Here is a 14606-nt window from a genome sequence, read left to right as displayed (position 1 = left end):
CAACAGGTTTTGTGACATTGTGTCTAGTATGCCACTGGATGGGAACAGCAGAGTTACAAAGAAGGTTGAAAGGCCTCCCATATTTGTTGCTGTCCTAGATTGATTTCTGTCCATCTGATAATAAATGGCTGGGCTAAAACCAACAAGGTGGAATAACCAGTTTATTTCAAGTTATGAGTAACTGTTCCTCATTCAGGGACTTTAGGACAGGAAGCCATGCGGGAAACATGGGGTAAATACTGCTTTGGGACTTGCCCATTCTAGTTTGTGTTCACGGCAATTTTTAGGCAGCCAAGGAATTCCTGTACAGGGTGGTGCTGGTTATTCTGGCTAGCTTCTAGTACATCAGGTAGAAATCAAGAAAACAGAACACAAGCTTACAAGCTAATCAGATAGAAGCAAATAGCTAGCTGAGAGCCCTTCACATAATGCTGGCTTGTGTGGTGTGGGTATCTGTAGCTGGATAACAGAGACGTCTGCACCTGCAGAATTTCTCATCTTTGACGAACCTTTGTTGCTGAGGAAGACTTCAATTATTATTCAAGGCTTAGGCACAGCTTGAGTGTGTAGAGTGTCTCTGCAATAGGAAGTATCTGCAGATACTTACAGTGTGAAGAACTTGCCACAGTGATTGTTTTGTTGGCTGCCTCATCACAATGAATTCTCCAAAGTTTATATAGACACGAGGAGCAGATAAGCCCTGGTCCGTTTCTGCTCATGAGTACGGTTTCTCTGCGGTGAGAATTACTGAGGTTGAACCAGGACTGAATGACAACAGACACCTTCACCACAGCCTTCAATGCTTTGTCTCACTGCAGAATGGATGCTGCTGATGGTAGGTAGTGTTGACTGGGTGGTAAAGCCCTTGCTATCCCTCACATGTGCATGGCTTCCCGACTCTATGCATTCATTGTTGCTGCATAAGGTCTGGATCTTCAGCAAGGGTTTTACCACACTTCACATGCCTGTGGAATGCCTATTCAGAATGAGTTACTTGATGTCTTTGAAGGGCTAAAGAAGTGTAAACGTTTTATTACATTTGTAGATTTCTCTCTAGTATGAACCTTCTTGTGTCGAGAAGGGGTATAATGATTAACAGAGGCTCTGCCACATTCCCCACACTTGCAGGGACTGTCTTCAGAGTGAATTCTTTGATGTCTTCAAAGAGCTGAAGAGGAAAAACCTTTGCAACACTCTTCACACTTGTAGGTTTCTCTGCAGAATGAATCCTTTGATGTTGCTTCAGCACTGAAGGATAGTAAAAAGTTTTCCCACATTCTTCACACTTGTAGGGTTTCTCTCCAGAATGAATCCTTTGATGTTGCTTCAGCACTGAAGGATAGTAAAAAGCTTTGCCACAGTCTCCACACTTGTAGGTTTTTTTCTCTTTCTTTCTTTCTTTTTTTTTTTTTTTTTTGATTTTTCGAGGCGGTTTCTCCATAGCTTTTGGTTCCTGTCCTGGAACTAGCTCTTGTAGACCAGGCTGGCCTTGAACTCACAGAGATCTGCCCGCCTCTGCCTCCCGAGTGCTGGGATTAAAGGCATGTGCCACCACCGCCCGGCTGTAGGTTTTTTCATCAGTATGATTTTTCTGGCAAATAAAAAGTGATGAGCAAGTGTTTATAGCCTTGTGACATTCTTCACAGGTGTAGGATTTGTCTCCAGTATGAAGTCTCTGGTGTATAGAAAGTGTTGAGTGAGAACTAAGAGCCTTACCACATTCTTCACACTTGTAGGGTTTCTTCCCTGTATGAATTCTCTGGTATTGAATAAGGAGTGAGTTATAATCAGTAGCTTTGCTATAATTGTTACAGCCACTGTGTGTTGTTCCTATAGAGCAAAAGTTGAGAAGTGATCAAAAGTTAAGTGATATTATCTATATTTATGATGATTACTTTTATTTTATTTTATTTTTGTTTTTTCGAGAGAGGGTTTCTCTGTGGTTTTGGAGCCTGTCCTGGAACTAGCTCTTGTAGACCAGGCTGGTCTCGAACTCACAGAGATCCACCTGCCTCTGCCTCCCGAGTGCTGGGATTAAAGGCGTGTGCCACCACCGCCCGGCTGATGATTACTTTTAAAATAGAGAGATTTACCCATGCATACTCAGGGTTTGACCCCCCCCCCAAGCCAATGTGTCCCTATCTCATAAGATCATTGTATTAGCTTAAAAATGTAAAAGAGAAAATATATAAAGTACTATTCAGGTTGGCTGCTCAGATCTCCAGACACACAGTACATTTATGGGCATATAAATCACTGGCTTCAGTTTTATAGAGAAACAAATGCCTTTAAATATAGATAATATATTTTGAAATTTTCATATGCTGTTTTTGCTCACTGAAAACCTGGTCCAGAGATAAAATGTGCACCACCCACTTCAAAGCCAAGGATAATTGTCTCAGAGTTTCTTCCAGTGCCCTGGCCTGGGTCAGGTTGGCTCCCTGACCCTGTGACAGGCAAAAGGAGGATAATAGGACAGCTCAAGAAAAGACCGTGTGCACTTGAGAAGAGCTAAGGGGTGAACTCCTTCCGAGAAAGGCTACTACTATTTACCTTATAGGAAAAAGATGTGTAGAATAAAAGCAACTAATGGGATCCTTGTCTTTAAAAAGAGTAAAAGGGACGCTCTGCCTAAAAATCAATCAATAATAACTCCAAAATCATAGTCAGATAAATTTTGTTAGATGATGTCAACATCAATTTAAAGATGATTATGAAAAGTCTATTTATTATCTAAGTAATAAAGACTGTGTTATGTTTACTATAAGGCTGACCTGGAAGCTTCCATGGCATAACGCTTTAACAGTATGCACATAGGTAATAATATTAATGCGTCACATGACCCACACTGTGCAGTTTGGATTCAACCTTCTTTTATTTAACGGATGTTGCACAGTATCCTCTAAGCTGAACACCATGAACACCATCTTCATAACTCTAGCTGTGTCTGCTAATGGCAACCACAGCCGGGCTTGTTAAATGTTATTCCTTCAAAAACGGAGGAGATAGGCAAGGTCATTGACCTCTCACCTGAGGATCCACCTGGCCTCCCAGCTAGCTGCATGGAACTAGGACTCAATCGCATGAGGTTCCAAGGTTTTCTGGAGACACTAGGGTATCTAGGCAAGAAAAACTAAAGCTGGGTTGAGAGTCCACTTCTGTGTGGGAAAGCTGTCATATGCACTGGGTAATGACCCCCTGAACATAGATATTGTCTAACACCCTCCCCGCTGGGACATCTTCTTATATCAGGTGGTAAGTTTACTTGTTAGGCCAGGTGGTGGTGGCGCACGCCTTTAATCCCAGTACTTGGGAGGCAGAGGCAGGCGGATTTCTGTGAGTTCGAGGCCAGCTTGGTCTACAGAGCTAGTTCCAGGACAAGCTCCAAAGCTACAGAGAAACCTTGTCTTGAAAGAAAAAAAACACCACCAACAACAAACTTACTTGTTAGGGTTATTATGTCTCGTTTGCAATTGCTTAATCAAGGAGGAAATATCTAAAGGTTCAAATGGCTGTTCCGAAGACAGTAAATGATCTCAGTTGATACTTTACAATCAGTTACCAACTGAACTCAGGTTCTGTAATTTCCCTTTCAGGATTCTTGCTTACAAAAAATGCTCTCTCAACCAAGGTTATTCATATCACTAAAGCTCTTACTGGGATATAATCCTTTTCTCAGGACCAGTGAAACCATTTGAAAAAGTTACAAAAGACATAAATATGAAGTTACATCATTAAAAGTGGGTTAAATTGTTTTAGATGAGATAAATTATATGAGAAGAGGCTAAACCCACAAAAGCTTCAAGAGAAGTCACAGCAGGTCTGAATATGCTAAATGGGAACAATGGAAGATGAGACTCTAAAGTAACATACCTAATGCTTAAAAGATGCTAATGTCCTAGGGTTATAATGACTATCATTGCTAACAAAACCTAGCATAAAGGTATCTAGTTACTTTTAAAAAAAAAGATATTTATTTATTTATTTATTTAGTATCCTACCTGTAGGTTAGAAGAGGGCACCAGATCTCATTACAGATGGTTGTGAGCCACCATGTGGTTGCTGGGAATTGAACTCAGGACCTCTGGAAGAACAGTCAGTGCTCTTAACTGCTGAGCCATCTCTCCAGCCCTCTAGTCACTTTTGATTACTTTGTTAAACGTAAACCATTTGGAGAAACTGAGTCACAACAAGAACTGTGGTGGAAATGAATGTCTTTCTATTCTTCCAGGTGTCTTATAAAGATTAACTTTACTCTCCTTTCCTTCAGATGGATTCTTTCTTGGTTTTGTTTTTCATCTGTTAATTTGTTTGTTTGTTTCTGTGTTCTTGGCTAACGTGGAACTCACTCTGTAGACCAGCAGCTGGCCTGGAACTCCAAGATCTATCTGCTTCTGCCTCCCACATGCTGGGATCAAAGGCATGTACCACCACTGCCGGCAAATACATTTTTTATGATAATGTAAGATACGAATGTAGAGTATCTCTAGGACTGACTTAGATTTTGTAAAGGTTCACTATAAAGGAATTAAGAAACTAAAGCTCCCAATCTCTCCATGGACTGTATTTATGGTTTAAAGTTTATTTTGCATATGAGAACTTCCGTATAATTTTTTTTGAGACAGGGTTTCTCTGTGTAGCTCTGCCTGTCACAGAACTTGCTCTGTAGACCACGCTGGCCTCAAACTCACAGGGATTCACCTGCCTCCTGAGTACTGGGATTAAAGGCCTGTACTACCACTGCCCAGCTGTTTTTTGCTTTTATTTGTTCATTTTTTAAATTGTGACTTTTTAAGGCTCAAAATTTTAATAAGGTAACTTATTTTCATTTATAAAATTCCAATCTTATGACAGTTATTAATTTATTGAAACCTGTTACAAAAGGTAATTAAGATATAAGTTATTTATGAGCCACCCCCTATTCATGATTAAAATCCTTATTGTGCCCCAAATTGTGTTTGTAGTCCTGCTACATACACATGTAATTCATTGTCCCAGACAATATTAGAGGGTGACACTAATTCCTACCTTCCATTCTGCAGTCCTCCGTGCAGGTTATCAGACTAAAGCCTAAAGTAGTTATCTCAAATAAAGATTAACTTAGCTTGTTTAATACACAATAATATCTAAATATGAAGTATTCTTTTAAAAATGTGGTTATTGAGCCGGGCGATGGTGGCCACGCCTTTAATCCCAGCACTCGGAAGGCAGAGGCAGGCGGATCTCTGTGAGTTCGAGACCAGCCTGATTTACAGAGCTAGTTCCAGGACAGGCTCCAAAGCCACAGAGAAACCCTGTCTCGAAAAAGAAAAAAAAATGTGGTTATTGTCATTTAATCCCAGCACTCATTAGGTAGAGACAGGTGGATCTCTGTGAGTTTGAGGCCAGGCTGGTCTACAAGAGCTAGTTCCAGGACAGGCTCCAAAGCTACAGTGAAACCCTGACTCACAAAATCAAAAAACCAAAACCAAAACACTAGTTATTGAGATGGGTTAAATCTAAATTGCACTTGCATTCAGGACACACCCAGAATCAAACAGCACACTTACCCTCCAAGCTGACACATTCCCTAAATAGGATGAGAGCCTCGTCAAAGGATAAGGATGGGGAAAGCCTGCCTTTCTGCTGGATCTTTGGACTTCAACTCGCCCCCACCCCCGACTCCCTCTTTCCTACACACCTGAATGCACAGGGGCTGGTGCTTGTTTCCCCACATCCCAAGGTCCTTGTCTTTGCTTCAGAAATGTTACCAGGTATGGCTTAGAGACAGCAAGGTCTGTTTGTAGGAAAGAGGAACAAGATGGCTTGGGTGTTCTTCTACTGGGAGCTGAATGGTCCCTTCCAGGACACTGCTTATGAGAAAAGAAATGGTGTAATAAATGATTGCAGGAAATCAGTTCCTGAAATGTTTTCTGATAGATGTATTAGAATATTGATGAGGAATTTACAATCTGCAGATTCTAAGCTTTGTTTAAAGGGAATAACATTAAAACTGAACTGTGAAACATCTTCATTAACATGAACGCTCTACGCCTCCTGCCACTGAATTTGTCCCTGTCTCACTAGAGTGAAGGATGCATGCTTCCATTACCAAGAGGTTAAACAAGGACAAAGAAAAATAATGAAATGTTTCCTAGCTATAGTGCAACATCCCTCATCTTTCTTAAAATGAAGAATATGAAATTCTCTGTTGGAAAGCACAAATTTCCAAGAGATACCACACAAAGTAGGGGAGATACATGTTGATGGTGAAATAAGAAGTTACTATAGAGGAGATGCTCACCCAGGGAGTCAAGGTGGCTGTAATTCTCCAACATCACATCCCTGTACAGATTCCACGGAGCAGGCTCCAGACATTCCCTCTCTTCTGGAGAGAACTCAACGGCCACATCCCAAAAGGACAGCATTTCCTGAAGTATATAGAACAATGAATGAGACCGCACATTGAATAAATTAAAACCACCAATAATATAATTATTATTGTAATATAAATTAGTAATATAAATAGTAAGATGCATTGGGCTGGATAGTTCTCCTTTCAATTTGACCCTGGCTATTTGAGAAGAAAGAAGCATAATTGAGAAAACAGCTCCTTGTGATTTAATTTTTTTCAATTGGTGATTGATATGAAACAACCCAGCCCATTGTGGGTAGGGCCAGACTGGACAGGTGGTCTGAGAAGGTTAAGAAAGTAGGCTGAGCAAAGCAAGGAGAACAAATCTGGAAGCCAGTAGTCTCTGCTCCAGTTCCTACCTCCAGGTTCCTGCTTAGACTTCCCTTAGTGACAGACTGTGAAACAAAACCCTTTCTTCTCCCAGTTGCTCTTGGCCAAGATCTTTATCAGGCAATAGAAACCCTAACTCAGGCAATATTTACTTGTGGACACAAATCTAGATTTTGCCTAAGGATGAAAGGGAGCTGGAAATGCTTCTAACAGAGGTGAGTCATGTTCCTCTGACCTTCGGGAAGTGGTCACATGATCCGTACAGTACCCATCTTCAAAGAAAGAGAAGGCAGAGAAGATGCTATGAGCCCACGTGGAGTCTATCCTTTTAAGGAAAATGAAACATAAAATGAGTACATCTCAGAAGAACATGCATTTGGTGTCACACGCTTGTAGTATACACCACAAAAGTCATGGGAAGGAGAAGGTACTGACCAATGCTCCATGTGCACAATCGTGAGTGTGAAATGCAATGAAAATGCGATTCTGATGGAGAAGCCCCGCTGAGGTCTGGGCATCTGAATAGAAATTCAGAGTCCAGAGAGAAGCAAATGGCAGTGAACCAAGGGACATGAGATGGAAGAAGCAAAGGGGTTCACAAATAAAGGATTCATAGAGAAAATTTATACCTAGATAATTTAATAACCAGCAGTTATAGAAATAGCAATATTTTGTGAATATTTAAAATACACCAGCTATTGCTCTGATCTTACTTTCATTTCCCTTTTACACTTTTTCTCAGAGAGGCACAAATGTGCTGGCAATATCTTGAAGTAATCTTTGAATATCTGACACAGTGCATCAGCAGTAGGAAGTCAACTGACTCCCACTGAGGGAAGCTTGAGCAAGAGACCCCCAAAGCCCGCCCCTACACAGACACACTTCCTCCAACTAGTGCCACTCCCACTAGGGGCCATTTTCTTTCAAATCACCACACAATTTATGAGAGCAATAATATTATTATTTCCTTTTTATTACTGCATGAAAACTATTAGACATTTATATATTAAGGGGGTACTTGATACTCATTTTAAGGGTAAGTTTTTCACAGTCTTTCCGTTGGGCGGTGATAACACAAGCCTTCCCAGCACTCAGGAGGCGGAGGCAGGTGGATCTCTGTGAGTTTAAGACCAGCCTGGTCTACAGAGTGAGTTCCAGGACAGGCTCCAAAGCTACAGAGAAACCCTGTCTCAGAAAACCAAGACAGATGGACAGACGGACAGACAGATGGACAGATGGACGGAGGAAAGAAAGAAAGAAATTTGGTTAATTACAATCTGAACTGAGTCTGTGGGTCTTTTCCCAAGTGGTTTCAAACTCCATAACAAAGCCTCCTTTGTCTTCATAAACCTCACATTGTGTGAGAATGTAAGTAGGGGGCTGGAGAGATGGCTCAGATTGTAAGAGCACTGACTCTTCTCCCAGAGGACCCGAGTTCAATTCCCAGCACACACGTGGTGGCTCACAGCCATCTGTGATAAGATCTGGTGCACAAGCACACAGGCAGGAAGAACACTGTATACATAATAATAAATAAATAAATACATCTTTTATTTAAAAAGAGTGTAAGTGGGAGAAGTGCAAGAGTGGACTTGAGTTCCAGGGGGCTAACTCCGTGACTACATCTTCATTTTATAAAAACAAGCAACAGCAAATGCCAACAGAAACATCCACAAAGCAGAACGTGGGGCTGGAGATTGGCTCAGCAGCCATAGCAGAAGACTGTGACTCTCACCATCAGGCATGTCCTGTCCCTCTGGCCTCCGTAGGCACCCACACTCACATCGCAAGTCCACACTCAAACACAGACATACACATAATTTAAAAATAATAAACACAAATCTTTTTGTTGAAAAGGACACAACTAAAGAGAATTGTAAGTTTCAGGCATATACAGCACTGGAGAAAAATTAGATTTTCTTTAATATAAAAATACACATATGCAGCTAGGCAGTAGAGAGCTTCAGTCCACCACACTGAAAGCCCTGGGCCTCTGTTACCAACAGTCTTGTCTGTGAAAGCAGCATGCTTGTATCAAAGAGATCCTGACACTTTCCAAACTAAGCGCAGAAGGAGATGACCCGTACAAGAAAAAGCTGTTTCTTATGATGTACGGTGTCAGAAGACAGTCCATGAACAAAGCTGTGTGAGGAGATTTCTGAGAGCTTGTGAGAAAACTTCAGGGAAACAAGACAAGCGTCTGGTAACTTCTGCTCCTCTGTAACATGGGTTGTTCTTGGAGTGCGCTTTCGTGCCCCTCCCAGCTGTAAATAGGAGTGGGTTTTACTTTAGGTTGCCCATCATCCCACCCATCAATATTCAGAATGGTGCTTCCAAGTGCGAGTTGTCCTGTGACTGTGGACAGCACAGGCTAAGGTGACCTTGTCCTCCAGACTGCAGGCCTAAACACATGTGACCTTGCCCTTGTGACTGTCCACACTGCAAACTCCAGTGAACTTTGCTCTCAGGACCTTGCTTAACCCTCAGAATATAAAAAATTGTGTGATGCGCTGAATAAAGTTGGCTATTGCGTTAGACTTTATTCTGCCTCACTTTTAGGCCCCACTCTCCCAGGTTCATGCATGAAAATAGATGGCAACAGTATGGGCTTGTCATGTTCCCATGTATTTTCTATCCGTGCTTTATTGTCTTTGTTCTCCCCAGTGATCTATTAACAAAAACACTCTCTTTCCTTGTAAACATGGCTTAATGATTATATAGTATCTTCCCATGCAATTGCCTCTATTAAAAGCTCAGCAGTTTAGATTCCTGCGTGCTCTTGGGGTCTCCAGCGTCCCTGGCTGGAAATTCATGTTGCAGACTCGGTCTCATTTTGTAAGCGGACCTCTGCTATCTTTGGCAGGTTTCATTCCTAAAACTGTGAAAATAGTGAATAAATAAATACATTTAAAAGTATATGCTATTAAGTAGGCCAAGTTTCAGACGACTTCATTAATTTCTGCAAATAGAAACGGACTATCTATTTTCACTACACGTGTTCTTCAGTATATGTGATGGTTTCTCACACGGGTTCTCCTTACCATGAAGGCCCTGCGCCACCCTCACCTGGGAAATCAGGCCTTGGTGGATTCAGGCTATAGGAATCACTCTTACAGAAATGTAAGATGTGCTCATACAAAAATGTCCCTAAACTAAGTTGAGGCTCATTTCAAATTTTGCAGTCGCTGACTAGAAGTAGTTCGCCGGTCAATTTTCCATTTTTAATCTATTTTTTGCATGCACCTTAGTAGAACTCTATAGAGACCAACTAAAATGTAGGCCTGAGTCTCAGTTACCCTAAGGCAATACTTGGTTCCAAGAAAGACCACGAACTGAAACCACTCAGGCTCCAACTGGAACAGACCATCCAAAGGAAATTCCTAATGTTCCAACCATTGTAGATAGGATCACCTGATATCCCTCAGCCCAACACACCCATCCCCTTTCACCAGGATATCCCTAGACATATGTCAGCTAATCAGGGGTTCTGACTCTTAGAAATCCCTCACCTTAACCTCTGCTATAATAAAACAAAAACAACAACAACAACAACCAAAAGAAAAAAAACACCCCAACTGAGCTCAGGGTTCTGATCATGACAATATGTTGGACTCACAGAGAGGTCCAAGTTCAAACTTGAATAAGAATAAAGTCTCTTTGCTTTTACACATAGGACTTGGTCTTGTTGTGGGTTTTTGGGGGACTTCGTGAACTGGGCATAGCCACTTTATTTTTCTTATTAATTTTGAATATTTCCAGGTATTAATGGTCTTTATTATGGCATATTCTTTTTTAATTGTGTGTTGGGGGGTTCTTATGTGATGGTGTGTGTGAAAATCAGAGGATGAGTTTTGGAAGTTGGTTCTCTCTTTACCTCACTGGAGCAGAGTCTCTCTGTCTCTGCAGGTGAGCTGTGCACTCTCGGCTAGTGAGCCTGAGAGCTTCCAACAGTTCTCTCATCTCCACCTCACACCTCACCGCAGGAGCTCTGGGACTCCGTATCTGACATTTAGTACCGGTCCCTCGGATCACAGTGATGCAATGCCTTGACCAGCACAGCCACAGTCCCTCATTTGGCCGCGTTCATACTGCTTTGCCATTATCTGCCCTCTTCTCCGTTGTCCCCAGTGCCAGGGTGCCCTGTGGGCTCCCTCCTCCGTGAGAGTTCCCCTTCTACTTTCATAGTATCCGCCTTCCATTATCCTTTCCACTCTCTCCCCCTCATTACAGACTCTTCTTGACTTGGTTGTCTTCTAAATATAGACTTGTAGATGCGTTTTTTTTTTAATATTTATTTATTTATTATGTATACAATATTCTGTCTGTGTGTGTGTGTGTGTGTGTGTGTCTGCAGGCCAGAAGAGGGCACCAGACCTAATTACAGATGGTTGTGAGCCACCATGTGGTTGCCGGGTATTGAACTCAGGACCTTTGGAAGAGCAGGCGATGCTCTTAACCACTGAGCCATCTCTCCAGCCCCGTAGATGCGTTTCATTGGGCATTTCAGTTCACTTTATACCCAGTTCTCTGGATAGAAGAAAATGTCCAGTGTACACGCTTTTTAACTCACATCTATAGCTTTTGTTAAGACTCAGGGATGTGAGTCTACTCCTGCTGGTTTACAGACACTTGTTACCTGCTTTTTCTTCAATACGGATTTCAGTCCAGATTGATATTGCTAATATATCTGAAACTTCTATGTCATTCAACAAAATAGAAATTCATAGAAACTTCAGAAAATGGAGATAGTCATAACACTTGGATCCACTTCTCACAGATCCAAAGGATTCCAGAAATATCCAGCCTAAGTTCCCCTACTCGCCTATTCCCCAGTCACCTCACTCTCTCCTGGTCTTGGAACCCCTTCCCTTCTTCAATTACTGACCCGACTATGAGTCAATTTAGACTCAATTATGGCTCTAAAACTTCCAAGGAAGTTTGTAAGTTTTTACTTCTGTTCCTAGTTGAGTGTGTCTCTACAGGTTTCCACTTGGCTGACAGACAAATCCAAATATCAACTGATGACAGCAACCTGCTCCAAATGACCAGGAGTCCTGAAAAATGAGAAGTCATCACACCGTCCTTGTGTCTGCCCTCCAGTGGTTGGCTTCCCTGGGGCCATAGGTACCGGAGCTTCAGCCTTGGTATAACAAGATCAGAACAACAGGGCCTTGAAAAGGCCATAGATATAAGTGTCACAATCCTAGAGAAAAATCTGTTGCAGATTTAGAGAAATCGCTCCCCTCTCTAACGGAAATAGTTCTCCAAAGTAGGAGGGGCCGATGGGAGGCCCTAGGAGAGCAATGCTGCTTTCATATGACCCATTCTGGGGTTTTCAGGGACTAAATGGCACTGCTAAGGAAGAAGCTACATGATAGACAGCTGGAGAGAGAACAAAATGAAGGAGGGTGTGGATCTCTGTACAAGTGGTCACCCTGGTTCACTACTCTCTTGTCAGCCTTAGCTGAACCCTCAATCATCTTACTGTTGGCTCTCATCTATGAACCATGTATAATCAATGCTTTTATCAGATTTATTAAGGAGTGGATCTTCACAGTCCAACTAATGGTTTAAACAACAGTATGAGCCAATGAGCCAAAAAGAAGCATCTCCAGATTTGAGATGATCCAGTACTCAAAGGGGTGGGGGATGAGAGGATCCAGCAGACGCTGTAACAGGGTTCTTGGTCTTCTCTCAGAGATTAGGCCTCAATTTCAGTATCCTGAGACTGAACAAGCAGTTCCTGAGGAAAGTCACAAAGGTCAAATAATCTCCACCATCCGTGAAAGTAAGGACAAGGGGACCTGGTACATGCAGTACTAGGCCAGGCTAGGTCTGAGGCACAGTCAGCAGATAACCAAACAAGGACAAAGCCTGGGATTTGTCCAGGCCTGGTCACAAATGGAAAACCGTAGCTCTGACCAGTCCCTAACTAGCCCTGGCCAGTTAGGAAGTATTAATATGATTGCCACTTGCTTAAAGACACCTGTAGATAAAATGACCTCGCTGCCTAGGAACTTCAGTTGTGCTTAAAAGAGGTCTGCCAGCTTCTCTCAGAGTTGACATCATGGAATGGATGGTCCCAGTGAAGGACCAGGATAGAGCCAAAAATCCCTAGTAGGAAGAGTAGAGCCAAAAATCCCTAGCAGGAAGAGTAGAGCCAAAAATCCCTAGTAGGAAGAGTAGAGCCAAAAATCCCTAGCAGGAAGAGTAGAGCCAAGAATCTAGGTTAGCCGGTTCAGTGACTCTGTTCCAAGAACTGGCTGACCACAAAGTTAGATTATAATCTTGAGAACAATCTTGAGAAACCGGGAGTTACCCCCTTGTGATTATCACTGGTATTTTCGGAATTTTCCAATGACGTCCTCCCTACCCGCTTTGGGTTATGGTTTCTTCCCTTAAATACCCCTTCTCCCAGCTACTCGGGGTGGAACTCCTCTCTACCCAGGCGTGGGAAATGAGTCTCCGCCTCAGGGCACTGGTTCCTGTCAGTAAACCTCCGGTGATTGCAGCAAGGACCGTCTATCGTGAGTTCTTGGAGGGTCGTGTTATCCCGAGACTTGAGTGAGGGTCTCCCTACTCCGGGAATCTTTCACCAGCATGCTGGAAATTAACAACCCTGTTGCTGATTGCAAACGTGGATGGTGGTCTTTTGAGGGACTTCTCCAGGACTCTAATAGGCACAAATCCAGGAACTGAAGAAATCCCCAATGGGGTCCGGGGATTTCCTTCCCACAGACTTCTGGGAAATGTAGTCTCAGGGAATGTGACATCGCAGGGAGACAAGCAGGAAATCCGCATTCAAGGTTTTGGTCTCCACGGGGGTGTCTTCCTCAAAGTTGGGCGAGAGTCCCCCTGCTGTGCCTTCCTGTTGCGTCTCTGACTTGGAGGTTGGTCCAGGGTGCAGCGCAGCCTGAGGCACTGTGCGGGGTGCGGGTCCGTCTTGGAGGGAGCGGACCTGAGCTGGGTGGGAGGGCGGGAGAAGCTGCCTTGGAGGTGCTGTGCTCAACTGGTTGAGACGCCTGAGGTTGCAGGTCAGGGCTGGGGTGACGGCGACAGGGACTGTGTCCTGAGTGACGCCGCGTGCAGCCCGAGTCTGCCTTGGGCTTCTGGGACAGGAGAGCAGCCTGGGAGCGCGGAGTAGATGACAGTACTGGGTCCAGGGTTGCAGGCTAAGGATGGTCAGCTGACTGCCTGTTCCTGAGGGGGAGCTGGGAGCTCACTTCACTGAGCAGCTTTGGTGGGGAAGTGTCCCTCACTTCCGACCCATTGTCACAGGGATGCTGTGAGATTTTGTCCTTCACTTCTGACCCATTGTCACAGGGATGCTGTGAGATTTCTCAGTAACTTGGGGTTTCTGGTCCTTCCTGTGCTCTGTAGCCAGCCTAGTGTAACGGTCTTGAGGTTTTGATTGTGTTCATTTTGTCTCCAGTTAAAGAATTAAGAGAGGGAAAGTCTGAGGTGCAACGGGTCGCATGTGAGAAATTCTGAAACACAGCAGACAGATCTGCCAGGATCAGCTGCTATAGAAAACTGTGACTAGGGTGGAGAGAACACACATACAGCCCACACACAGGAAATAAGGAACTGGAGAAGCTGATTCCAGGCCTCACCTTGAGGTCTGGGTTCCCTTAAAGCCTTGAAAGCTCCCCCATCCCTAATGTAGGGCAGACTAACTGTGAAAACGACAGGATGTCTGCTTGGCCCACAATGGTTGTGTCAACGTCTTGATGAGGCCTTGAGCTTGTTGAGCTGGTCCAGAAGCAGGGTCCCTAGGAACAGGTGAAAAGCTCTCATGGTCTTGTGTTACATGCCAGACTTTTGTGTTGAAAGACCAGGATAAATCCATACCCCTCTAGCAGAAAAAAAATAGAGCCAAAAA

General features: G+C 43.3%; 2 protein-coding genes across 4 annotated transcripts in view; one reads left to right on the top strand and one right to left on the bottom strand.

Moving 5' to 3' along the window:
• The window catches only part of LOC142851751 (uncharacterized), a 143524-nt gene that overhangs the window by 112760 nt on the left and 16158 nt on the right, over nt 1-14606 (top strand). Inside the window, exon 1 of one of the 3 annotated variants that reach the window (XM_075975753.1) lies at nt 13215-13614. The exons of 1 other annotated variant lie outside the window; for it this stretch is intronic. The gene's annotated coding sequence lies outside the window, so the exon portion shown is untranslated. Of the gene's footprint in view, nt 1-13214; nt 13615-14606 lie in introns of those variants that run through there. One more of the 3 variants, XM_075975752.1, reaches the window with a different exon arrangement.
• LOC142852667 (zinc finger protein 785-like) lies at nt 1034-10684 on the bottom strand. The gene is made up of 5 exons (XM_075977749.1): nt 10604-10684; nt 6284-6410; nt 5681-5776; nt 1500-1830; nt 1034-1394 (listed from the first exon to the last, which is right to left on the bottom strand). Exons 1-5 carry the CDS (start codon nt 10682-10684, stop codon nt 1034-1036), a joined length of 996 nt encoding a protein of 331 aa, XP_075833864.1.

This window comes from Microtus pennsylvanicus, chromosome 6, assembly GCF_037038515.1.
Source record: "Microtus pennsylvanicus isolate mMicPen1 chromosome 6, mMicPen1.hap1, whole genome shotgun sequence".
In the NCBI taxonomy this organism is placed as follows: Eukaryota; Metazoa; Chordata; class Mammalia; order Rodentia; family Cricetidae; genus Microtus; species Microtus pennsylvanicus.
The sequence above is the reverse complement of the archived record's forward strand: the minus strand, read 5'-3'. Positions and strand labels throughout refer to the sequence as shown.